The sequence below is a fragment of the Rhipicephalus sanguineus genome, unplaced genomic scaffold (assembly GCF_013339695.2).
Source record: "Rhipicephalus sanguineus isolate Rsan-2018 unplaced genomic scaffold, BIME_Rsan_1.4 Seq11762, whole genome shotgun sequence".
NCBI lineage: Eukaryota > Metazoa > Arthropoda > Arachnida > Ixodida > Ixodidae > Rhipicephalus > Rhipicephalus sanguineus.
Genome location: NW_023614443.1, coordinates 5830 through 29038, shown reverse-complemented (window position 1 = coordinate 29038; position 23209 = coordinate 5830). Strand labels below are relative to the sequence as shown.

Here is a 23209-nt window from a genome sequence, read left to right as displayed (position 1 = left end):
TTCACTTTTACTGTGCAATATTTTCATACTCAACTGGTACACCACAATCGCGCACAGCACGGTACACTTCAGGTTGGTTCAACAGAAAGCAGCAGGTTAGAACCAACCGCGTAATGAGCTCAGAGTTGACAGCAAGAAGTGGACTATGAGTATTCAAGCGACGTCAGCTACATCTAAGACCTCGAGAGCTCTCTATCAGTGCTGATTTCTGTTGACCTGACAAAATGTTGAAGAGTGGTAAAAAAAATCACACAAGCACAAGTAGACTAAAGATGTCAAGCCAAAAGGAAAACTGGTCAATGCAGAAAAAAATGTCAGGCCTGCATGGAACACGTAGCACTGTCGCAGCATAAGCTACGAGAAGTGGCCTTCTATAGAGCCCATAGTAAACTCTCACAAGGTGCCTACTGCAAGTACACTTACGAGGTACCGACTACACCAATCGCCATCATTTTGCACAGTAACAAACTACCCACTATGCATCTGCAAGGTGCTTACATAGCTGCACACTTTGTTGATGCTGTGACTGATGATGATAAGGATGAAGAATTATGGCTCAGCCCTTTTGCAATGAGTGCGAAGCTTTCTTGTGCAATTCTACATTTGTGCCAAGCATTGTTACATCTGTAAATGTGATTCCTCACCTAACATGATGCCTGGAAAGATTATTTTTGGGAAGAAGATTCAAGCACTTGCATGGCTACATGGCAGGATGCATGGCTATCATGTGGATTCCGTGTTTGATTCCAGCTCACACCCTGGGCTTTTTTTCTTACAAAGGATGACAGCTGCGATGGACCCTGGTGGTGGTGGCAAACAATTTTGCCACTAAAACCGGCTGTTATTGTGAGCTCACAACAGCTTACACTACAAAAAGTATCTTTCTTTTGTGTGTAGTTATGAGACAGCCGGAAATCATATAACCCTACCAATGAAGAACAGCTGTGTGATACGACAGTGTTCACATGTAGATCGACTGGTCGTACATCTAAAGAAATGACTGGTAATTTGGCTGTGCTTACCACACATTTTGTACAAGTACATTTTCTTGGACAAATTAGTCATTTGCTTGCACGAAGTTAGGCACGGGGCCATTGTTTGAATCATGTACTTGTGAGCAGCAATATGCCTCACAGTGTACGCTATGACCAACCTTCATGTACGTGTTGAAATTGATAACTTCCTCATGACAAGACAGAGCAACAGTTTTTAAGAGGCTTGCTGGATGATGTGGAGAATCTGATGAGACTCGAGAGAATCAGAGCTGGCTGCTGTCTGTGCAGTTGTGCACAATACAGGCACTGAACACTTTTCCATGGCCCCGATAGGCGCACGGCAATTTCAGTTCGTCTCAGCTGGATACTGCATCCTCTCTTCAATTGGGACGCACTCTTTAAATTATAAAGCAGATGCAAGTCCTAACTTTTTGAAAACCTTGGGTGCGGAGCAGTGCTTGGATGTTCCTTCGAGTCTCCCACCATGTTGAATCATGCCCTCTGAGCCCTCTCTCGATAGTCAAGAAAACCATGGCTAGGCGGCACTTCTGCCTCACAAGAAGTGTCGCAGAATTTCCCTTAGTGGTCGCACATGGCGCTCGATCTGCAATTTGTTTACGCGGTAATTTTGTGACTGGTTGTGCACAAGCTGTCTCTCCCACACTTTCTTGTTCCTCATGCTTTCACACTGAGCATGTACTATCCCAAGTCACTTGTACGTTGCGTTTCACTTCCTTTGCACTGTTCTGAACAGTACGCTCGTGCTTTCCTTATTGCTTGTGGCACTTGTGCAAGAGAGGCTTGCTTTTACCTTTGCTGTGCATCCGTCCTAACCTCGAGCTGCGCTGCTTGTCTGCTGTGCCCAATGTTAAATCATCAATTAAAATGACACCAAGGCTATGCTGAACACAAATAACCAGACCTTTTGCAACATTGAGCTGAAGGTACACAACAAACATGAGCAAAAAAAAAAAATGTCACATTGCTTAAAAATGTGCATGCATGTGAGACAGAAGCATTTATTAATGAAAGAGCTTGCATAGGCCAACTCATGCTAACGCAAAGTAACCCAGAAAGGATGTTAAGCAGTGCTTGCAGTGATGTTAAGCAGTGAATTTATAGGAGTACTGACACAAAAATTTTACATCTCGTTTTTTTCTGTTGCAATATGTAGCCGAAGGAAAGCAGATGATTTTTAAGGGCTCGTTTATCTTTGTTAGACACAATATTAATGAGAACTAACAGACAATAACGCCGAGTCACTTATCACGCCTGAAAACCTCATTTGCTTGAGCACACGACGGTTAATTATTTGGAGACAGTTTAATAGCAACCAATTGCAATTTCACCTCAAGAGAGCGCCGAGTAAGGCGAGACCCAGAGTGGTTTTTATGTAAACATAGCTGCCTGGTGAGCACACAAAACTGCACGCATACGAGCACTACATTGACCATTTTTTTCAAGAAAGGCTATAATCCCCTCTGGGACGTTGCGAATATGCGTGACCCTTCAGAAATGCTTCAAGTACGCCAGCCTTTGTACTGCCGTGCAAGCCTCTTTCCATTGAAGATGGCTGCTAGAAGAAAGCACTAGCAAGGAGTACGGCAGCCATGACAAACTTTTGATGCAAGTGGGTATTGGTTGTTTATGTTAAAACTAAATTGGTGTTGATGTCGTGAGGTGGGGCGTTTTGCATGTAGTTGCACCACACACACTTCAAAGTTGATTTTAAATATGGGCTAGGCTATATTAGCCATTTATTTTTGTAGATGATGCATATATTTCCACACAAATCTATGCCACAAGTTATCTCGCCTTCAAAATTTTTTGTGTCGGTACTCCTTTTAGCTGAACTGTATGGGGACAAGTTGAAAAAAAGTTGCTTTCTGATTTGTTTCCTAGCACAGTTTTCCCTAAGTGTGAGGTTGGTGGTCTTCCCAGTCACACTGCTTCTGCAACTAGAAATGCATAAAAAAAAGAAACTGCTTGAATTTATTGTGATGCCAATTGAAAGGCACATGAGCCGCCAAGCTTAGAATTTTTGGAAATGAAAGTGGTATGCTATCTAAATGAAGCACATGGCAGGCCACATTTCCGGTGTGATGATTGCATTGAATTTTGTTGTGCAACTCGGCATCACAAACATAGGCTTAATGGTTTGTGCAATCAATACTAATCACATAATTATGTACAGCAGTCTATATATCTGGAAATAACAAATCACTGAATTTCTGTTGAGCAAATGTAACATTTCTTGTAACAAATTTGGAAAAAGAAACAAAAGAAAATATCAAGCCGCTTGATCTCCCGCGGTTGTGTAGTTGAAAAGTGTTTACCATCACAAAATGATGTCTTTGTTTTGGTGAGGACTGCATACTAGTGCAAGGACTTCCAAAGGCCTTTGACAACAAACTAATCGAGTTAAGTATGATAAACAGGGTAAGCACCACGTGTGTTATTAACTGCGCAGCAGTAGTGTCAAGCAGCCATCCCATGGGCTCGCAGACACAGGCAGAATGCTTGAAGAGCACCAGTGAGATTTGCCCTTTTTTAGTATTTCAAGCTACACGAAATCACAATCATTGTTTTGAATATTCGCAATATGCACACAATGACAAAAATTTTTTTGCGTTGGGTAGTGTTGCAGCGCGCTTCTTCATGAAAACATGGAATGAACGCGACCATGCCTGAGCGGTTATCTAAACTTTATTGGTGTGGCCACTCGAAAAATTGGGCACTACTGATGCAAAGACTGAGGAAACAGAGGAGCTGGTGGCGTTCCCCTCACCCTCACTTCCCTTTCCCACCCCTTTGTATACTGTACTGTACAAGGCCTCACTGTGTCCCTTCCCCACCCCTTGATACACTATATCCCTCCTCCTCCTCCTCACTCTCCTTTCCCACCTCCTTGTTGTACTATACCACACGTGGCTGTGGTATGCCTTCTCTCTTTCTATTAACAGTGGAGCTGTTTTAGGTCGAAGAAGCACCGTTAGTTGCAGACAGACATCATCACACGCTCTCCACTTCATCTTCTGCTTGGCTCCCGGGACATGTGCACCAAATTCTCCGGCACAGGATCCAATTACTCTGATAGGCGAGAGAACGAGTACACAGAGAGAGAAAGAGAACGAAAAAGAGAAATTCTTGGCAAAAAAATTTTTTTTTGATGAGGTGGGATTCAGACCTGCATACCCGCAATTCGAAGGGGAGCGTTGTTCTTGCACATTGTGTGGTGTGTGCCTTTTTCTGGATTGAAGGTGCTGGGGTGCAGCAAGAAAACTGTTGCATGCAAGCTTTTGGAGTCATTTCACGTGAAAAGACGGACTCAATTGTGTCAGCCAGACATCAGTGTGCTCGTGGGGGAGTGAATTTCGGCTGCTTTGCGGTAAACTGTAGCAGATCTTTGGATGGATTCGCTTTATGATGCACGCACAGGTGCTTGTCATTTACTGACTGTATATGTCCCTTCAATTTTCCCTAATAAACCTGTTGGTCATGAGCACCCATCTCGTCTTCATGTCTCTCTTGTCCTGTCTTTCTTGCACTCTGCTTTTATTTTAAACACATGAACTATCTCGCCCAAAGCATTATTGGAGAGAAAGAAAGATAGAAGGAGCGAGAAATAGAAATAAACAGACAAAGAAGACAGAAAAAGAAAGAAAGAGAACTTGTTGGGGGAATGCATTGTAATCACTCGGCTATCCAGGTACACTAGCAGAGCATAGCATAGCCTTGTGTAGTGCAGCATAGCATGGGGTGAAGTGAGGAGGTGCAGAATGGCTCTGCCGTTTCTCGTCTTCGCACCACTATGCGTAGCTGTCCCAATCTTTCCATCTCTCTCTGTGCTTACTTCTTTCTCTCCACTCTCTCTGCATCCCGCCTGGCTTTTGTTGCGAATTCCCGGTGAAACTTCAGTTTCACAGGCTCATTTCAGTGGCTATCATGTTTTCAAGACTGCTGAGGCACTGTGCCACATAAAAATGGTGCGTACCGATATCTCGGGTAAAACCTTGCCATTTGAGAGGACCTGTTGCTGGGTGTGTCCCTGTCGGCACTTTTGAGTTGCTTTTTCTTTTTCTTTCAATGAATCGACGAAGACTATTGCTTGTAAAGGCTTTCTGTGATCTAAGCATTTCAGTTTATTTGTATAGTGCTACTGTGGGAATGATTGAACTTTGGTTTTGCGTGAATTGCTGACATTTCCATGGTTTTAGCACACCTGCTGCAGAGTACATGTTAAACCTTGACATTTGAGAGGACCTCTTGCTGGGTGTGTCCCTGTTGGCACTCTTGAATTGGTTTTTCTTTTTTTTAACGAATCAATGAAGACTATTGCTTGTAAAGGCTTTTTGTGATTTAAGCATTTCAGTTTATCTATATAGTGCTACTGTGGGAATCCACGATGTTAGCACACCTGCTGCTGCACAGTGATGAGGTGGAGCCTGCTACATCTTGCTACATTTCTGCAGAATTCACATAATTTTCATTAAGCATAAGTGAAGACATTTTCGTGGTTTTTCGGCGAAAAAAAAAGATGGCAGTCACTCGAATACATTTTACCGTTGTAATACATACTTAAGTTAGCACTGTATTGCACCAAGGTGAAATTTTCGCAGTTTTTCGGAGAGAGAGAAAAAAGAAAGATGATGGTTGCTTGAAATACGTACTTAAGTTACATTTCTGATGTTTAGTTCTCATTGTAGTAGACAGGCGACAGCTGTGTAGCAGAAAAAAAAAAACTCTCAAGGACAACTACACACTTGATAGAAAATTGTAATTGGATTTAGATGGTGGTAATCAACGCAGAAACGCCACATGTCATCTTTCTTTTTAGCAAGTATGACGGGCGATGCCCAAGGCTTGATGAGGATTCCATAATGCCTTTGGCTAGCATCTCGTTCACTTCTTCTTGAATGACCTTGCTCTGCGGCAGATATGTCAGCGGTGAATGGGAACAGCATCACCAGTGTTTATGCGGTGCTTTACAAGTGAAGTCAGGCCGAGCGGTTAACTGTTGATGTCAAATATGTCGTGGTAGGATGCCAAAAGGCGGCATAGGGCGGCTGATTGCTTAGGTTTGAGGTCTGGGGCGATCAAGGGGCGTAATGCCATGTCGAGGCATCTGGCATCCGGTGGGCAACAAGGAAGATCTGAGCACACGTTGGCTGCAAAAGTGGTGACGGGATCACGTGACAAGGATCGCAGCGGGGTGATCGAGATTCCTTGAGGTAGCACTTGCATCACGAAGCTGAAGTTGATAACGGTGACATATATCCGGTTAGCAGCTACGATTACAACGGAGTGTGGCACCGCGATGTCGTGCGCTAGAAGGACATCAGGAATAGGCGTGACGACGTAGTCACCATCAAGCACAGGTGAAGTTGTTGCCAATTCAATGAATGTTAGGGCTTTAGGCAGTGTGTGGTTGAAGACTGTGGTACAGGGGTTGTGGAGTTTGGGGCGAGTATCTGGCTAATGAGGAAGATCCAAGCAAACAGTACCGGTGGAACAGTCGATCATGACAGAATGCATCAATAGAAAGTCCATCCCTAAGATGAGGTCGTGAGAGCAATTGTTGAGCACCGTAAATAGATGAGATCGTGGTGGCCGGCAATGCTTATTCAACCTGTACACATTCCAGTGACGGCAACAGTTCCACCATCGGTGACGTGTGCGGCTTTAGTTATAGCAGGCATGAGTACTTTTTTGAGTCGGCGACAGAGAAAGCACTCATTATGGACACCTGAGCTCCAGTATCGACAATGCCGTCAAAGAAATACTGACAACATGCACTTCTATTAGGTTCTTGTTCGTAGGGAGTGTCAACGGAGGACTGGGATCAGTCGAAAATGATGCAGCACTACCTCCAGGAGCTGCATGATCTCGTTTTCCGTCCAAGATGATACTTAGTTGTCAGCATGGAATAGCGGCGTGGTTGGGGTGATGGTGAACGAGCAATAGGGCGGCTGTTAGTCAAAGCAAAGTATACGTACGGCTGGGCGAACACCAACGAGGGTCTGCATGTGTATTAAATTGAGTTAATGGTGATGGGCAAGTAAATCGCAGCAATAATGTTCATACCTAACCGTCATTTGTGCTACAACTTTGCCCATTGTGACGACCTGAGCAGCAAAGACATGCACACAGTGCTTGCCGCCATCTCATGCAACCTGGAAGGTTGTATGAGAGCTTGTTGTACTGACCCAGACCGCAACACTGGGAAGGGGGAGGTGGAAGCTGAAGTTGCTATGTATCATGAGTAAGCAGTGTAGAAATTTGGGCTAGTTGGTGAGCGTTCATCTTGGTTGAATTGACTGTTGGGCAGGACACTAAGAAGGAAGTGACAAACAAGCGCAGACTTACAAGTTTTTGTGTGACTCCAGTCTTTTATGTGAGGACTGATTGTATTAACTACAGTAAGAAGTATGCACATGTGATTAGAACATGGCGTTCGAGTTCGGTAATTAAAAAAAATGATTTTGATTGCTATTTCTTCTGACTTCTAATGGATTTATGCAGGTCACTGAAGTTTTAATATCGTACAATGGACAGAATTTATAAACAATGTCAGCCCACTGCAGTGGGTGGCGGGATTTTGCTGGGATAGCATGGTGAAATACAACCCTTGTATATCGGTGCCACTTCTTCGGCAAAAGTGCAAGTTAAGAAAACCTGTCTAAATAAAATGCGAAGCCTTTCATTAAGCAAATTTCATGTTGCTCATTGTTTGAATTTACAATATATGAATTCTTCATTAACTGCAAAAGAACCAAAAGCCTAACGAGTCTGGCCATAAAGTGCGACAGCATGTACTTCTCCACTTAACTCGAATGCCTAGGCTGCATTGAAAGCACAGGCATCATCACAAGGCTGGTTCTTTCTGATAGTAAACAGTATATGAGTGGAAATTTATGCATCTTGAAGCATCGGGAAAGCCGTACTGATTAGCAAATGAGATGTGTATCACAAGGAAATGTCATGTAGCCTGATGTCATGGATATATAGAAATCTAGGGCTGTCAGCAGAAAGTCGAGACGCTGTGGGTTAATTTCACCCTTTGGGACATCATAGACAAGTAACATGCATGTGTGCATAATTTATTCTGTTAAACATGGTAAACTACTGGTGTTTAGCAACTTAAAATGTGTGTGCTAACTCGCGAAGTTATTGAAGCTGATTTCATACATAAGCTAGGAAATAAGTGCGTTAGTGCTCCCTCTATTGCGCTTCTAAATCAAGAAATTGATTACCTGGCTGGATTTTAGGGCACATGTGGTGATATGCACGCTGTATTGGAGATGATGAGGCAACGATGGCAGCATCTGTGCATCCTTTCTTTGTTTTCTTGTCTAGCACCCTCTCCCTTGCCATGTATATAGGCACTTCTTATCGAAATGAAGACTAGTTTGAAGTCAGCGCTCTTTACCTTTGTTGTCTTGTCCCTTCCTAATCTTTCTATGCGCTGTTAACATTTTGAAATGAATCCACACCAACTTGCCCAAACGTCAACCCTTGCAAGCTAGACACTGCCTTTACGAAACACGATTTATTTTCACCGTGTATTTTTTACTGCTAAATGTTGACAGCATCGCACTAGTCTGTGTTAAGGCGGTGCATCGCGTCATAAGAAAAAGATGGCAAAGGACTCTTGGGTGAACGCGCGGTATAGCAAGAAGCAGCACCCCGTCACAAAAGGACTGCAACTTTGAAACAAATTCACATGTAGCTTACGCGCAGAACAGAAGACCGCAGCGTAAATACCACAGGTGAGACAACTACTTACCTTAAAGGGCCCGTAAACAGGCTGCGACTTTTTTTTTTACACCCGCCAAACAAGCTCGCTAATCCGTACAGTAGACCGCGGCGATCACATTTTCCGAATATTACAGCGCTGCGCGCCACGCAGACCCTTCATTTCGAATAACAATTCCCGCTTCTTTCCTACGCCTGACCAATCCTCCTCGTACGCACAGTGATGTCAACTCGGCGATTGCCGAGTTGACGTACACTGAGCTCGTCGATTGGTCTAAACCAGGTCTCAACAAACAGTAGTCGAGTTAACGTCAGTTCCTGTTCCCACCCACCGCTACGAAACTGCGCCTTGTTTTTTGGCCCTGCGGTGATGCGGTTTCGGCCACGCAGTTGTCGCGCGTATATTCCTCGCACTGCATAGCAACGTTTCTTTGCTGCATAGCACCTGCACGCACTTCGCCTTCGACATGAGGCGAAGCGTTGTTCAGTTGCCGGCTGCAAATCGAGCGGGGAGAGGGGAATCTCCGGTAGCTCGGACGGGTCGCGCTTGCTCACGCGGCAAGTGGGGTTCTCCAGGCTTTTCTCTTGCGCCCCTTCGACGTCTCGGAAAGCAAGCACGCATTCCTGCTGCATTGTGAACTGTCACAAAGGTTTAAAAATAGTGAAGAGCCGAAAACTGCCCGTCAAGTTACGGAGCACGTGCGACAATATAAACAATAGACAACCAGGAGCCGCAGCAAGCGGAAGTGCATTGCGACTGATCGAGCTCGCCCATGACGTCAATTGTTGACATCGTGTCACGTTGTCGAAGTGGGCGGAGTCACGACGACGAGCTCCTTTTTCTCCATGTGGCGGAGAAGGGTGGTGAGGCCGCGCGAAAATTTGAAACCAGCTGAAACGGATGTTCTAACCCCTGTAACTTCCTTATTATGGCACGTACTCGCAAAATTCTTGTGGCAGCATGTTCACATAGCAAAAGTGGCATATTTTTTTTCATTACAATTTTGGACATCGGGGTTGTTTACTGGCCCTTTAAAACAGCCAACATCCGAAGACGTACAAGTGCTGCCGTATCTTCCACGCGGCCGACAGCGGACAATAGGCGCCGCCGTCCCAGAAGCCCAAACATTTCGGCGTCATCTCTACGGCGGGCACGGCTTCAGCGCGGCAGCGCAAAACAAACTAGAATATGGGCACCGCCATGTTGCTTGAAAACAAACAAAACACAAAAAAAAGCACCGGAAGTGCGCATAGGTCACGTGACCATCTCCAGCCAATAGCGGCGCAGTATGGGCCCCAGCCATGCTAGGGGATATGTTTGGGATACACGCGTCCAGGAACGCCCGTTTCAGCGCCCATAGCTCCGCGAAGGCGATATCGCCGTGCAGGGGGCGGAAATCAGGAGCTGCTGGGATCCTGCGGGCGATGATCGGGCAGAACATGGCGGGGCGGGGTCCTTCCCGTTGGGCGCCAGATGTGGGTTTTCGTTTTATAATTTGGCTTTTGTTGGCACTTAACAGCCTTTAACTTTCACAGTGATGCATTCCTTCTCTTGTTTGTCCTTTGAGCGTAGTTTGGCACGCAAGCAGCGCTCTTCCGCAGTTGAAGCGGCACTCATGTAATGTGAGCGCCCGCAGCATTGAGCGGCCGCTGCTGCGGGTTTGTCAAGCGGCTGATCGCAAGACTAAGCTTACTGAAACATGACACCTGGCTGCGCATTTGTTGGCGTGGAGCTGCTGATTCGTGGTTATGTCACGTGCAAGTATATTGAACAACTTATATCCTGTTTTAGCACATAACGAACAACGCGGCCGCTAGGCTGACTTTGTCACATTTGACGCATTATAACTCGTTAGCAACCAAAATAATGCAACGTTTTCCTATGCAGAATGATAGATGACGTCCTTGGCTTCAATCAGAGGGCTTTTTAAAAAAATGAGAAATGGCCTTTTTGAGAAAACCCATTTTCAAAGTTCGGCGTTTTTGCTAAATCACTTACGTTTCAGCCCAGTTATCGAGTAAAATGTAGCGCGATAAAACCACCAAAATTATTTTAAAAGGGAGTGAAAGTATCAAACTTAATATGTACCGATTTTTATTATCCTCACTTGAACTTGTTCGCAGCAATAAATTCCTCAAACACGGGTATTTTGTGCGATTTGCCAAGTTTGTGATTTTTCTTCAAAAATGCTTCGACCAGCAAGGAAAATAATAGACTCGTAAAATGATATTTCACTTGTTCTTTGAGGGGAATAAATATTCTGACCAAGAAGTGCACCGTGTTTTCCTCTATGTGCGCTCAAAATTGAGAAATCGCAAAATTGGCGGAAAAGTGTTTTTTGTGACCAAAATTTGTATATTTTTTTTTCAGGCGAACCAATTTCTTTTTTTCTCAGACCTAACTTTCAAACCATTGTGCTGGCTGTAATGCCTAGACCTACAGCAGGTTTCATCAAAATTGGGAATGGTGACGGGACCTCGTGTTCGATCTTATCTGGACACACCCTACTACATTAGAGCTCTCTGTTATGGATTGAACAGCATGCAGGTGAGATGGTAGCGACGGGCATTCGACTACAGCGGTGGGCAGTGAATTCCACTTGTGTATAGTTCTCAGGATAAGAGAATACTGAAATTAGTTGGTGTGACCTGAAAACTCTGTTACTTTTTCTTAGCATTATGGGACCGAATAAGCTCTCGGCGAGCGTTGTTTAGGTATGTATCTTTTCTAATACCTAGCTGTCCATGGGAAAGGAGATCAGAGTTTCACTCGCTAGCAGTATTGCCGAGTTTCTAGTTTCTCAAGCTCATGTTTTCTAGGAGAGATGTAGATGATGCCTGCCAACTGTATTTGTTATAAAGGTCCTCTAAATGGATCCCATACAGCTGCGCAGTATCCCAGAAATGGCCGAATAAAGGTTTTATCACTAAAAGTTATGTTTTGATGTACACTTACCCAGGCACCTCTTTAGGTATCAGAGTTTTCCATCGCCTTCCTCTATATGTAGTTAATGTAACGTTCCATCTAAGAGTATGAGAGATGATGACTGCCAAATACTTATAATTAATTACCACTGAAGAGGGTTGATTATCAAACAGTTTGGGCAAGGTACTTCTTGCCACTAATTGTCGTTGCCACAGTTTTCGTTAATGGTCATTTACCAGTTGCACACCATGATGAATTCGGCCCAAGGATTCAGTCAGCAAACTGGTAGTTGGGTGTAGTAGCTGCGCAGTATATATCACACAATCATCAGCAAAGAGCCATATTTTAGCAGGAATGTTTGAATGTGTCGTTGACGCACAGAGGAAAAAAAGAGAGAACCAAGAACGGACCTTGTAGGATGCCAGAAAGTGCTTAAATGGTGCACGAAGTTACGTCGTCAATGGACAGACTTGACGTCTACATGAAAGGCCTGGCTAGTAATGTGGTTTTTAGTATTGGTTTTAGCTTCAATAATAATTTTTCTGAGAAACTTAGTCGTAGGCCTTTCCAAATCCAGAATATAAAGTCACCCTGATTAAGGCCACTGCTATACTCATGGACAGTTTCGATGAGCTGAGTGACTCTAGAGTAACCACGGCGAAAACCATGCTGGAAGGAACCAGTTAGGAATTTGTTTTCAAGAAAAGTTTATATATGTTTAAAAATTATGTTCTCTAGTTTGCACGTGCATTGCATATGTGCACAATAAGGAAATGGCCTGTATGATGACGCATCTTATGGCACACGTGTTTTAGAGATTGGAGGGATTTTTCTGTACTTCCAGTCACTGGAAGTTCAGCATTGGACAGGGATTTCTTAAATAACAGACATAGATATTTTGAACACCATACCACATAACGTTTAGAAATGTATTCGATGTACCATCTATGCCTGGCGATTTCTGTCATCTAATTTTAACAACAGCATAAGTATGCCTTCTTCGGATATACACATTATAATTAGGTTCTATGTTTAAAATTTGTTAAATGCCAGTGTGCGGCTATTGCCAACGAGCACACCGAGCCAGAATAAAATATTTGATAACATAGCTAACTTGGTCATGCAACCACGTTAGCTATGTTATCAAATTTGTTAAGAGCGTAGGGTAAGGCAAAATTTGAAAAAAATAAGACTTTTTTTTTCATTGCAATTTGTGAAGTGTGTACTTTTGTGCATATTTTCCACATTTGTGCTTTTCTTAAAAAGTATTTTTTGAGGCTGAAATAAGTTTTTCCCGAAGGAAGTGGCGAGTGAACACATCCCAGGACAAGCTCCTCGATTGCGCTTCGTGCTTGCGGTCCATTTTTCTAAAAAAAAAAAAAACATTGTGTACGAAAGCTCGAACGGGTCGCGCTTGCTTGGTTTTCCATTGCACGGGTTCTCCACGCTTTTCTTTCGCGCCCCTCGTCGTCTTGGAAAGCAAGCACGCATCCTGCTGTATTGTGAACTGTCACAAAGGTTTAAAAATACCGAAGAGCCGAAAACTGCCCGTCAAGTTACGGAGCACGTGCAACAATGTAAACAATAAACAACCATGAGCCGCAGCAAGCGGAAGTGCATTGCGACTGATCGAGCTCGCCGATGACGTCATTTGCTGACGTCGTGTGACGTTGCCGAAGAGGGCGGAGTCACGACGACAGGCTACGCCTCCCCCTTCCTGTGGCGGGAAAGGGTGGCGAGGCCGCGCGAAACTTTGAAACCAGCTGAAACGGATGTTATAACCCCTGTAACTTCCTTATTAGCACATTCTCGCAAAATTTTTGAGGCATGTTCACATAGGAAAAGTACACATATTTCTCTTCATTACAATTTTTGGACCTTGGGATTCTTTACTGACCCTTCAAATGCCAGTGTGCGGCCATTGTCAACGAGCACACCGAGCCAAAATAAAAAAATTTGATAACATAGGTAACGTTTCATGCAGCCACTTATGTCATTAAATTTGTTAAATGCCAGTGTGCGCCATCGTCAACGAGCAACACCGAACCAAAACAAGCATCAAGTGCTTTGGCAATTGCTGTGATATCTGTCATAGCGTTACCATACATAGTGCGATTGTAGGCGGAGACTTTTTTTTTTTTTGACGAAATGTGTTTCCAAATTTTTCTGGTGAAGTTACAAGAAAGTATTTAAGGCGAACGTGTTCGTAAAAATTTTATACCATAGCTAACATGACCATGCAGCCACGTAACGTGGCTGCATGGCCACATTAACATGGTGTTCGTAAAGATCTTTTGCCTTTTTAATGCTGTTCTTTAGCTGCTCACCTAGCTCCGATATCTTATCTGAGCCACTTTAACATGGATGGCGTCTGCACTGCCTTTTGCGCTTTTTAACTTATTTTGGGGACGTGGAATCTCTTTCGTAATCCATGGATTATGTGTACGCTGCAACTTACGTTTGTGTGGAATAAAGTTTTTTACGTAGGTCAAGACTAGGTTTTTGAAAAAGCACCACATATGTTCAACAGAAGTTGCATCCAATTCGTAAAATGAGTTAAACAAAGAAAAAGAGCTATCTAGAGCATCCAATATATAGACGTCATTAGCAAGTAAGGATGCAAGAACAATACACTTGTTTTTGCCAGCCTCGTTCGCAATTTTACTTCGAGATTTAACCCTTTCAGACCTGTCTGTAAATACGTCAAATTAATACAATTTTATTTAAAGGCACTCAGTATTACATTGCATACAAATAATGTAATACGTTAATTTATGTGTGTTAGCAATCATTCCTAATTACTTTGTAATTAAATATCTGTTCATTCTGAAGCCATTCATGCTCTGTTTTTGCATAAGTAGAATGAACTCTCAGGCTAGAAATATAGTGCAAATCTGTTTTCGGTTTTGTTCATTTCGAGCAAAGGAAAATTGCACTTTTTGTGATAGCTCCCACAAAGCAGCACGTCGAACATTGTAGTGCCTTCAGCAAAGTGATCATATGCAACTGCAGTTAGATGAAGATGTACGTTTATTACACATCCGAACCTCAATCTATCTTGCTCTTTCTTAGCGACTTGTCGACGCAACCAGCACAAACAAGTGATGTACTGAAGAAGGCACGCAAGTTGGGCGAGTTGGTGAGGTTCCATGGTAAAAATATGAAACAGCGCTTACTTAAACACAAGACGAAGAGAAGAGACACAATGAACACCGTGTGTGTGTCTCTTCTTCCTTCATCTTGTGTTCAAGTAAGCGCTGTTTTACATTTTTACCATAAAGTGATGTACACAGTTGTGTACAAAGCGTCTCAAAGGGTTAAGCAGAACAGTCTGTGGTCCGAGATACCTTTGAATATGTCAGCTTTTGGTTTGCGATCAAGAACACTGTCACTAACGATAAAAAGATCCAGAACTGATTTGCTGTCACCTTGTGTTCTTGCAGGCACTTTTACTAGTTGTGTTAAGCCATGTAATCAAACAGTGTCTACAAAGGGCTCAGCAGAACCACAAAGTAAGTGCTTCAGGAAAATCACCGTGCCAGTTAACTGACGGAATGTTCAAATCGCCAGTTAGTACATGATTAGAAATGCGGTTCCTGCACATGAATTCATTAAGCACTTCAAAAAATATGCCTTCACTGTTAGGGGTGGTGGTGCTAAAATCGTGCAGTTACCAAACAGAATTCATTAAAGGGACACTAAAGAGCAAACGATTTTTCTCGCATTAGTAAAGTAGTCTTCCGCGATACCAAACACCACGCTTTCTGCGCGAAGACGCTTAATAATGAGAAAACGCGCAAGAAGAAAATACAGGTGGCGACGCCACCTTGGAATTCCCGCTCCATTTGCCGTGACGTCACATATTTTTACGGCGCCTGCTTGGGCCTACGTAGTTCCTAATCGGTTAAATCGAAGTACATTGTCCTCTGAGGGGACCAGAGACTTGACATAACGAGTTTGTGGAAATTTCGTCGAGCCAGTGGCGCCAAAATACATTAAATGCTCTTTGAAGTCTTTTACGTCGCGGATTACAAAGTTCGGCACGAAATTTAAAATGAAACTTTGAACTTGGTTTTCTCCTCTAATAATAAACCTATGGTGGTGAAATAAACTACACAAGAGTTCTCCGAGCACACTTTATCAATCTAAACCAATTCATTGTTTCTCTTTAGTGTCCCTTTAAAGTGAATTTTCACCAATATGCGCTAAATGCTGGCGTTATCCGGCAGTCTTGTAACATGCAACGAGCAGCGACGACGACGCGGGAGTAGCGGTCCTTGCGGTAGATACGGTATCTATGAGGTACGACTTCCGAGTCACTTAGTCGCCGTTCTAACTGTTGCTTACATGAGGGCGATAACTATGCTTTCAAGGTCAGCTGTTTTCTTTGGTATACTTTGGGCATTCAGGTTAAGACATCGAAAAGTATATTTGCAGCCTTTGCATGGCTCCCGTGTCGGCGCGAAGCTGATGGTCCACCATCCGCTCGTTTCTGCGGCGCCGATTGCTTCGTACTTGTATCTTTTTAGTTCTACCCAGTCATTCAATCCACTACCAATTATTATTTTATCATGGACCAGTTTACTTTTGTCCCATCTCTCCTGATTTCAGTCGTGCTATCCCACAGACATGATGTACATTGTTTACAGATCAAACTGTGTGATGACTACATCGCTAGGTGCTTAACTGTCCGCTTCAGCGCTTGCATGAACTCAATTCAAATATGTTTTAGGCTGCATTTGTGGCTAATATTGTACAGATGACACCCATGTGCTCCCATCAGTGTGGTGTAGCAGTTAAATTGGTTTATTTCATGTATATCAATGTGTGTACAGGTTGATACGCGTGTGAGCACTGAGTTACTGCTCCAGACCATGGCGTACTAGCTCATTGAATTATGAGCTCACAGTAAGAGCCAATTTTGGTGGTGCCACCGCTCGGCTCACCTAGTAAAAAGAAAGGTGGCAGCGGATGCACCTCGCTGCAGCCATGGAGGAAGCACTGTCATTACTAGGTGCTTGAACTAAGCCGTTCAGTTAAGGCCACTGTTGTGCCAAGCCATCATCACATATGCTGACTGCAGTCAAGTTCATGACGTCGGCGATAGTTTTCATCTTTTTGTGCCTTGCCTCGTCTGTGCTGCTATAAGAGTTCACAGCAGGCCCTTCTCCAGTTAACGCACTGCATGGCCCTTGCAAAGTACCTTCTTTTGGAAACAAGCTGACTGTACTTGTATGCACATCGAACCACTACTTTCCTGGCTTCGTACTTGCAGAGAGCGTCCTGAAACAGTGTTTGACGTGCACCTACAAGGCTGCTCCACCAGCTTACACTGTGACGGTGCTGGGTGCAGACTTGGCATTTTTTTGTGCTCCAAAAGCATAAGTTTCTGCTTCAAACTGCTGCTCTTCCTTCTGCAAAACACTCTGCCAAACTTCAGTTACAATCGTCTGAAACAGCTTGTAAGGGTGGACTGAGTGCAAAACTTGCAACCAACTGCTGGTACAGCTCACTGAGCAATGCTTTTCCTTAGTGGAAGGAATGTTTGAACAGCCAGGACAAATGCAGGTGACAACGGTGGCGGTCGGCACGGGCACTCATCCGTTTGCTCTGGCACTGGACCCGTACGCACGCCAGCTCTTCTGGAGCTGCAGCCAGGGCAACCTAATCAACATCAGCTCACTGGATGGTGGGCGTCCGCTGGGCATCTTACTGGCTTCAGGCGAGGATCGGCCCAGACATCTTGCCCTGCACCCACACCTGGGGTGAGAGCCCTTTCTCTCTCATATTTGGTGTAAGCAGCAAGGCCCAGTAAAATCCCGAGCAAGCACCCCTTCCCACCATTTTTTTTTCCAACCTGTCTCCACTACAGAATCCTGCAGCAGTGGTTCCTTGGAACCCAAGTTCTCAGTCCTTAGATAGTGCTCAATTTTTAGTACTTTTACAGTGTGGTGCCTCGGGTTGCAGTCCGAGTTGTCAAATTGTCGGAACATTTGAAGAACGTCTCTCTGCCCTTGTCATAACACATCACGTGAGGATTGCTTCCGATTCAGTAAAAACAGTAAATGCATGCGTATTCAATAAAGCATTTCATTAGAAGCACAGGTGTGCATTCTTAGAGGCTCTTTCGCCACCATGTTGAATTTTGGTCCACGACTGAGCAAGAGCCCCCTTCAAATCTTGTCCAATTATCGTTCACCGTAGGGAGGTGCTTGTTTGGGATATTACGGTAGTGTTTTAGCTAGCAGTGCCGGCTTACCACTGAAAAGAACGGTAATACCGTGAAGACTCTACACGCGTGAACTTTATTGTACTGAACACTTTCTGTAACACATACCGGGTCCACCATAACCGGGTCCATAACCGGTAAGCTGCACATTGTGAGAAATGTGGCTCATACTTGGCTTATATTAAATTTCATCTATCCTATCGATGTCATGTCAAACGTTGTATCCAAGAACTTGTGCACTCTACCCATAACAATATTGAAAAGTGTAGCGAAGCCTTGGAACTGGTGTAATGGGTCAACCTCTCCAGTGCCATCTACTGGGTCGTCCTCTTCGGCTCCTTTCTGACAGAACGCCGCTCGAGCCGGGAGTGCGTGCTCTGCCTTGACTGTTGCCATTCCACATTGTCTCCGAGCGCTGATCGCCTTTACAAATTTGTGGAGAGTGCTGTGCCTTCGCAACAACTTCGGTTCCCATTTTGATCCTCTTGGAGCTTCGATCCCATACCGTGCCATTCTATCGTTGCCTCAAGACGCTGCCCAGCAAACTCCTCCTGGCGTCCCCCATATCCGCGACCCTCCTGTCTTCACCAGCATGGATGGCACCAGTGTGGAGGACTGGCTCGCGATTTACGAGGCGTGTGAGCGTCTCCAATAAATGGGACGAGGCCGGAAAACCGAGACGTTTGATTGTCTGCCTTGCGGATGTGACAAGCCTGCGGTACAACAACCCTCATTGGATATTCCAACGTGGTCCGATTTCAAGACTGCCATTAATTGACATGTCTGGCCGCCCTGCCATTCGTAAGCTGCAAGCCGACAGCGGTTACGTGAACGAGCTCAGCAGGCGGGTCCATCTTCACGTGTTACATCGAAGACATCCTCGACTTGTGCAAGAAAGCTGACGCGACCATGTTGGAATATGACAAGATCAGGATTGTATGAAAAGGCATTGCCGTCTATGCCTTCACCGTGCTGCTCCCCAGAAACACTCGCAACTGTGGCAGAAGTCAGTCACACTGTGGCAAAGTTTGAGGAGCTGCACTGGCTGCAGTTGGTGACCCGTCGACCTCCATCGTGTGATGCGATCTCGATTGCTTGTTGGTCATTTCGGACCACTATGTCTTGCTTGCCAAAATCAAGACCTTCGTGCACGAGGAAATTGCCTGCGAGGTCTCTCTACCTTCTCACCTGCAGCTTGTTGAACAGCCATCCAACCACACTTCTGCCTCCCTCCGCCGAGCTTAGGCAGGAATCGCAGAAGTCATGCCGGAAGTCACGCCTACGCCACACAGCTATGCTCAAGTTGTAGCCAGGCCGCCCCAAGCGATCCCTGTGGCTGCCCCGCTCTTAGTTTACACTGAAGCTGTCGCCCACAACTCAGGCTTTCAAAGCGGGTGTGCCGCCTACATACGCTGACGTCATCCATACACCCCTACTGCAGCCCACCATGCAGTCATATCAGCAGCTGCCCTGTCCATCGCGTCCTGCGACATGGATGGGGTCCTACACCAGCGAACCGATGGTGCACGTTCGACAAACCGCCCCATCTGCTTTGCGTGCGGTTACGCCAGTCACGTCACACGCTATTGCGATCGTGTGCAGCCGGCAACCATGACCACCAGTCAAGCCGCCCTTAGTACAACGCACCGCCGTCTCTGTCACAGACGTTCGCCCAGCTCCATCTAACCCGACGTTCACCGTCCCCATGACGCCACTCGCTGTCACCGATGCAACCCCGCCCGGTTCGCACGAGACCAGGAAAACTAGTCGTCGCAGTGCACAAGGCAAGGGCTGCAACACTATCGAACTGCCAAAGCCCTCAGCAAAGCTCATCGAATGGTAATAGACATATTTGTGGACAGTGTTCGCACACCTGCCCTTGCAGGATGTTGGAGCCGACATATTCGTTATAGATGCAAAAATTTTAGCCGAATACTACGAAAAGTGACGACGCCGCTTACCGGGCCTCTCCTTCCGTACAGCTAGTGCCCAAAGTAGCCATCCGACAGCAGTATGCACAGCCCACGTCAGTATTCAGGGACGCTCTGTACACCGTCGAATTGTTCATAATTTCTGCATGCTCTCACTACGTCATCCTCAGTGGATTTTTTCTCCCACCACGGCGCTGTAATTCATTGCACACCCGCCGAAATAGACCACTCACCACTCTCAGATGTGAGGCCGGCAGACCAGCCCATCGGCTTCGAGAAGATCCTTCTCAAACACGATACCAGAGTGCCTCCAAACTCGTCTACGGCTGTGTCAGTCTACTGCACCAGTCTCTCCGACTTCTTTCGCCAACTGAACCGCATTTGCACTAAGAAGGCTTCCTGGGGCAATTTCTGACCATGGCAAGTCACTCGGGGCAGCACAGCTGCTTTCATTACCAGCCCATCCCCGTCCATTGTTATGTTGGTGTGAGGAGGAAAGTCTCGGCAGAGTGGAACCCTTCAATGACGCACAAGTTATGGACACACCTTATGACACGCACTGTCCCAGTTCCAGTACACTCAGTGCTGTTTCCTCGTCCGATTCGTCACCCGCTGATATATTCGGCTTCTTCATTGCTGAAAACATTACATTGGTCAAGCGTTCCCAGCTTCTGAGCCTGTTAATAGAATTTCATTCTTCTATTGATGTTGGGCAAACTTCTCTTGGCCACACATCCCCTGTTATGCATTGCATCAATAATGGCGCCCAACCGCCACTGCACAGCAACGGCCGTATCGCGTATCTCCTGCAGAACGTCAGGTAATTAATGAGCAAGTCGACGATATGCTTCAACGCGATGTTATTGAAATTTTGGACAGCTCGTGGGCGTCTCCTGTTCTCGTTGCAAAAGTAGGACAGTTCAGTGCGGTTCTGTGTGGACTACCGACGCCTCAACAAGATCACTCGCAAGGATGTTCATCCACTGCCGCGAATCGACGACGCGATTAACAGCCTGCGAGGAGCAGAATTCTTTTCATCTCTCGATTTGCGCTCGGGGTACTGGCAAGTACTCATGGCTGATGACGCTCGGCCGAATGACAGTCTTTGTCACGCCCGACAACTTGTACGAATTCAACGTCATGCTGCTTGGGCTCTGTAATGCACCCGTGTCATGAGTAAAGGGGCACGGGGCGTGCGCCGGACAGCGCAAGGCGTCGATGGTGTGCGGGCAATGGAAAAATACCCAATGGTGTGCACCCCCGCCACGTCGACGCAAGCCTTGGCCGGAGAAAGGCGCGTGCCGCGCGACCCGAGCTGAGGTGAGAGACCACAGAAGAAGAGTTTGGCATTGTTCGGTGGAGTCGTCGAGGAGCAAAGGTGTTGCAAGCCATCGTCGCACCCGCGACGAGAGCAGTAGGGGCCCCGTTCTGGGGGCAGCGGCAAGAGAAGGCTCGGGAGGGTGGCCGTCGACCTTGGTGTCATCCAAGTGAGGCTCCCTGGGCTTGCAAGCAGCCCCGTCACAGCAGTTCACAGGGCACCTACGCACTCCCACAGCTCGGCAGGACGACGGCGATCCACGGACATCACCAGAGAGCCACATCGGTAGTTCGACCCCGGTGGTACCAAGGGGGAGGCCAGGAGTTAGGCCTAACTGGACGAAGCAGATGTTCTCGACGAAGGGCCGAGAATCGGCGACGACGACCCCAAGACGTCGACAGCAGCTGCGACTACGACGCAGGACGTCGATCTTCGCATCGAATCGAGGCGACGGGCAACACGAACCGTAAGAAACGTTCGATTCGCGTAGCGGGACTGAGGCGCCATAGTGGCCAGACTTTGGAGTCCGGAGGAGTTAAGCATAGCTTGTAGGCTTTGCGATTTGTTGTTAGTGATTGCGCGCTATAGCGTCACCTTTTCTATGCTATTTTTGATGTAAATGTTTTGGTGTGAGAATTTTTGTTTGCCGTGTCGTGTGATAAAAATTTGTCTGCAGTGACGCCACGGTCTCTCGCCTCTCTCACTCTCCCAATTCCATTCCGCTTTGCAAGTTCAGTGCGGTTCTGTGTGGACTACCGACGCCTCAACAAGATCACTCGCAAGGATGTTTATCCACTGCAGCGAATCGACGACGCGATTAACAGCCTGCAAGGAGCAGAATTCTTTTCATCTATCGATTTGCGCTCGGGGTACTGGCAAGTACCCTGGCTGATGACGCTCGGGCGAAGACAGTCTTGTCACGCCCGACAACTTGTACGAATTCAACGTCATGCTGCTTGGGCTGTGTATGCACCCGCGACCTTCGAGCGCAATGATGGATACTGTTCTGCGCAGCTTGAAATGGTACACGTGCTTCTGCTACCTGGATGGCGGCGTCATTTTCGCTCTGGGCTTCTGCACGCATCTCCAGCGCGTTTTAGCAACGCCGACCTCCAACTGAATCTGAAGAAGTGCCAATTTGCAGCATGGTAGCTGACAATCCTAGGCTGCGTCGTGTCCAAAGACAGAATCCCTCCCGTCCAGCCAAGCTTAGGGCCGTGGCCGAATTTCCCAAACTTATTTCTGTCAAAGAACTGCGCAGTTTTATAGGACTCTGTTCTTACTTTTGACGCTTCATTCGAACTGTGCCGCCATCACATCGCCGCTGACAAGCTCCTTGGAAGTAATGGGCCCCCTAAAATTCGTGCTCGTCTGAGAGCGACGACACACTCGCATAGCTCCGTCATTTGTTGACGTCTCCTCCTATACTATGCCAATCCGACCCTACCACCCAAACGGAGGTACACGTGGACACCAGTGGTGTAGGCCTCGGCGCTGTCCTTGCACAGTGCAAACCGGGGTTATTCGTATGTGTCGTGGCATATGCAAGTCGTACACTTAAGAGCCGAGACCAATTACACCGTTATGGAAAAAGAATGCCTGGCGATTATCTGGGCCCTTACAATGTTCGACCTTATTTGTATGGTCGCCTATTTGATATTGCCGCGTGTCTTATGTTTCACGAGTCGAAGCTACACCCCCGAAGACTGTCAGCAACGCTCAGTGCAAACTGTGCCACATTGTTCGCGAAGCTTCCCGATCGTTGTAGATCGTTTTGTTAAGATTGCGCGCCGCACGCGAATGTTCCAGCTTTGTCTAGAGATAACGCCGTCACCAGCGATATCGCTGGAAAGTTCGATAGCGCCTGTATAAAAAAGCCGACACGCTTGACCGCTTGTCAGTTGATCGATGGTCGACGCTCTGTTCGACGCTATCAGTGTATTACTGTAGTTTGACCTTCAGTTTCCTTTCCACAAGTTCGGCCAAATAAACAGTTTCATCTCGGACGTGCTGACTGCTATCTTCGTCGACGTCACGACCACGTGACATCTGGTG

General features: G+C 46.1%; 1 protein-coding gene across 1 annotated transcript in view; it reads left to right on the top strand.

Annotated features, from left to right (window-relative positions):
* Positions 1 to 17441, top strand: part of LOC119376325 (low-density lipoprotein receptor-related protein 6) — a gene marked incomplete at its 3' end in the record, with an annotated part of 45237 nt that extends 27796 nt beyond the window's left edge. Inside the window, exons 4-6 of the mRNA XM_037646213.1 lie at positions 2565 to 2625; positions 15120 to 15188; positions 17245 to 17441. Of these exons, the coding sequence (XP_037502141.1) occupies positions 2565 to 2625; positions 15120 to 15188; positions 17245 to 17441 (327 nt within the window). The remainder of the gene's footprint in view (positions 1 to 2564; positions 2626 to 15119; positions 15189 to 17244) is intronic.
* Positions 17442 to 23209: the final 5768 nt, after the last annotated feature.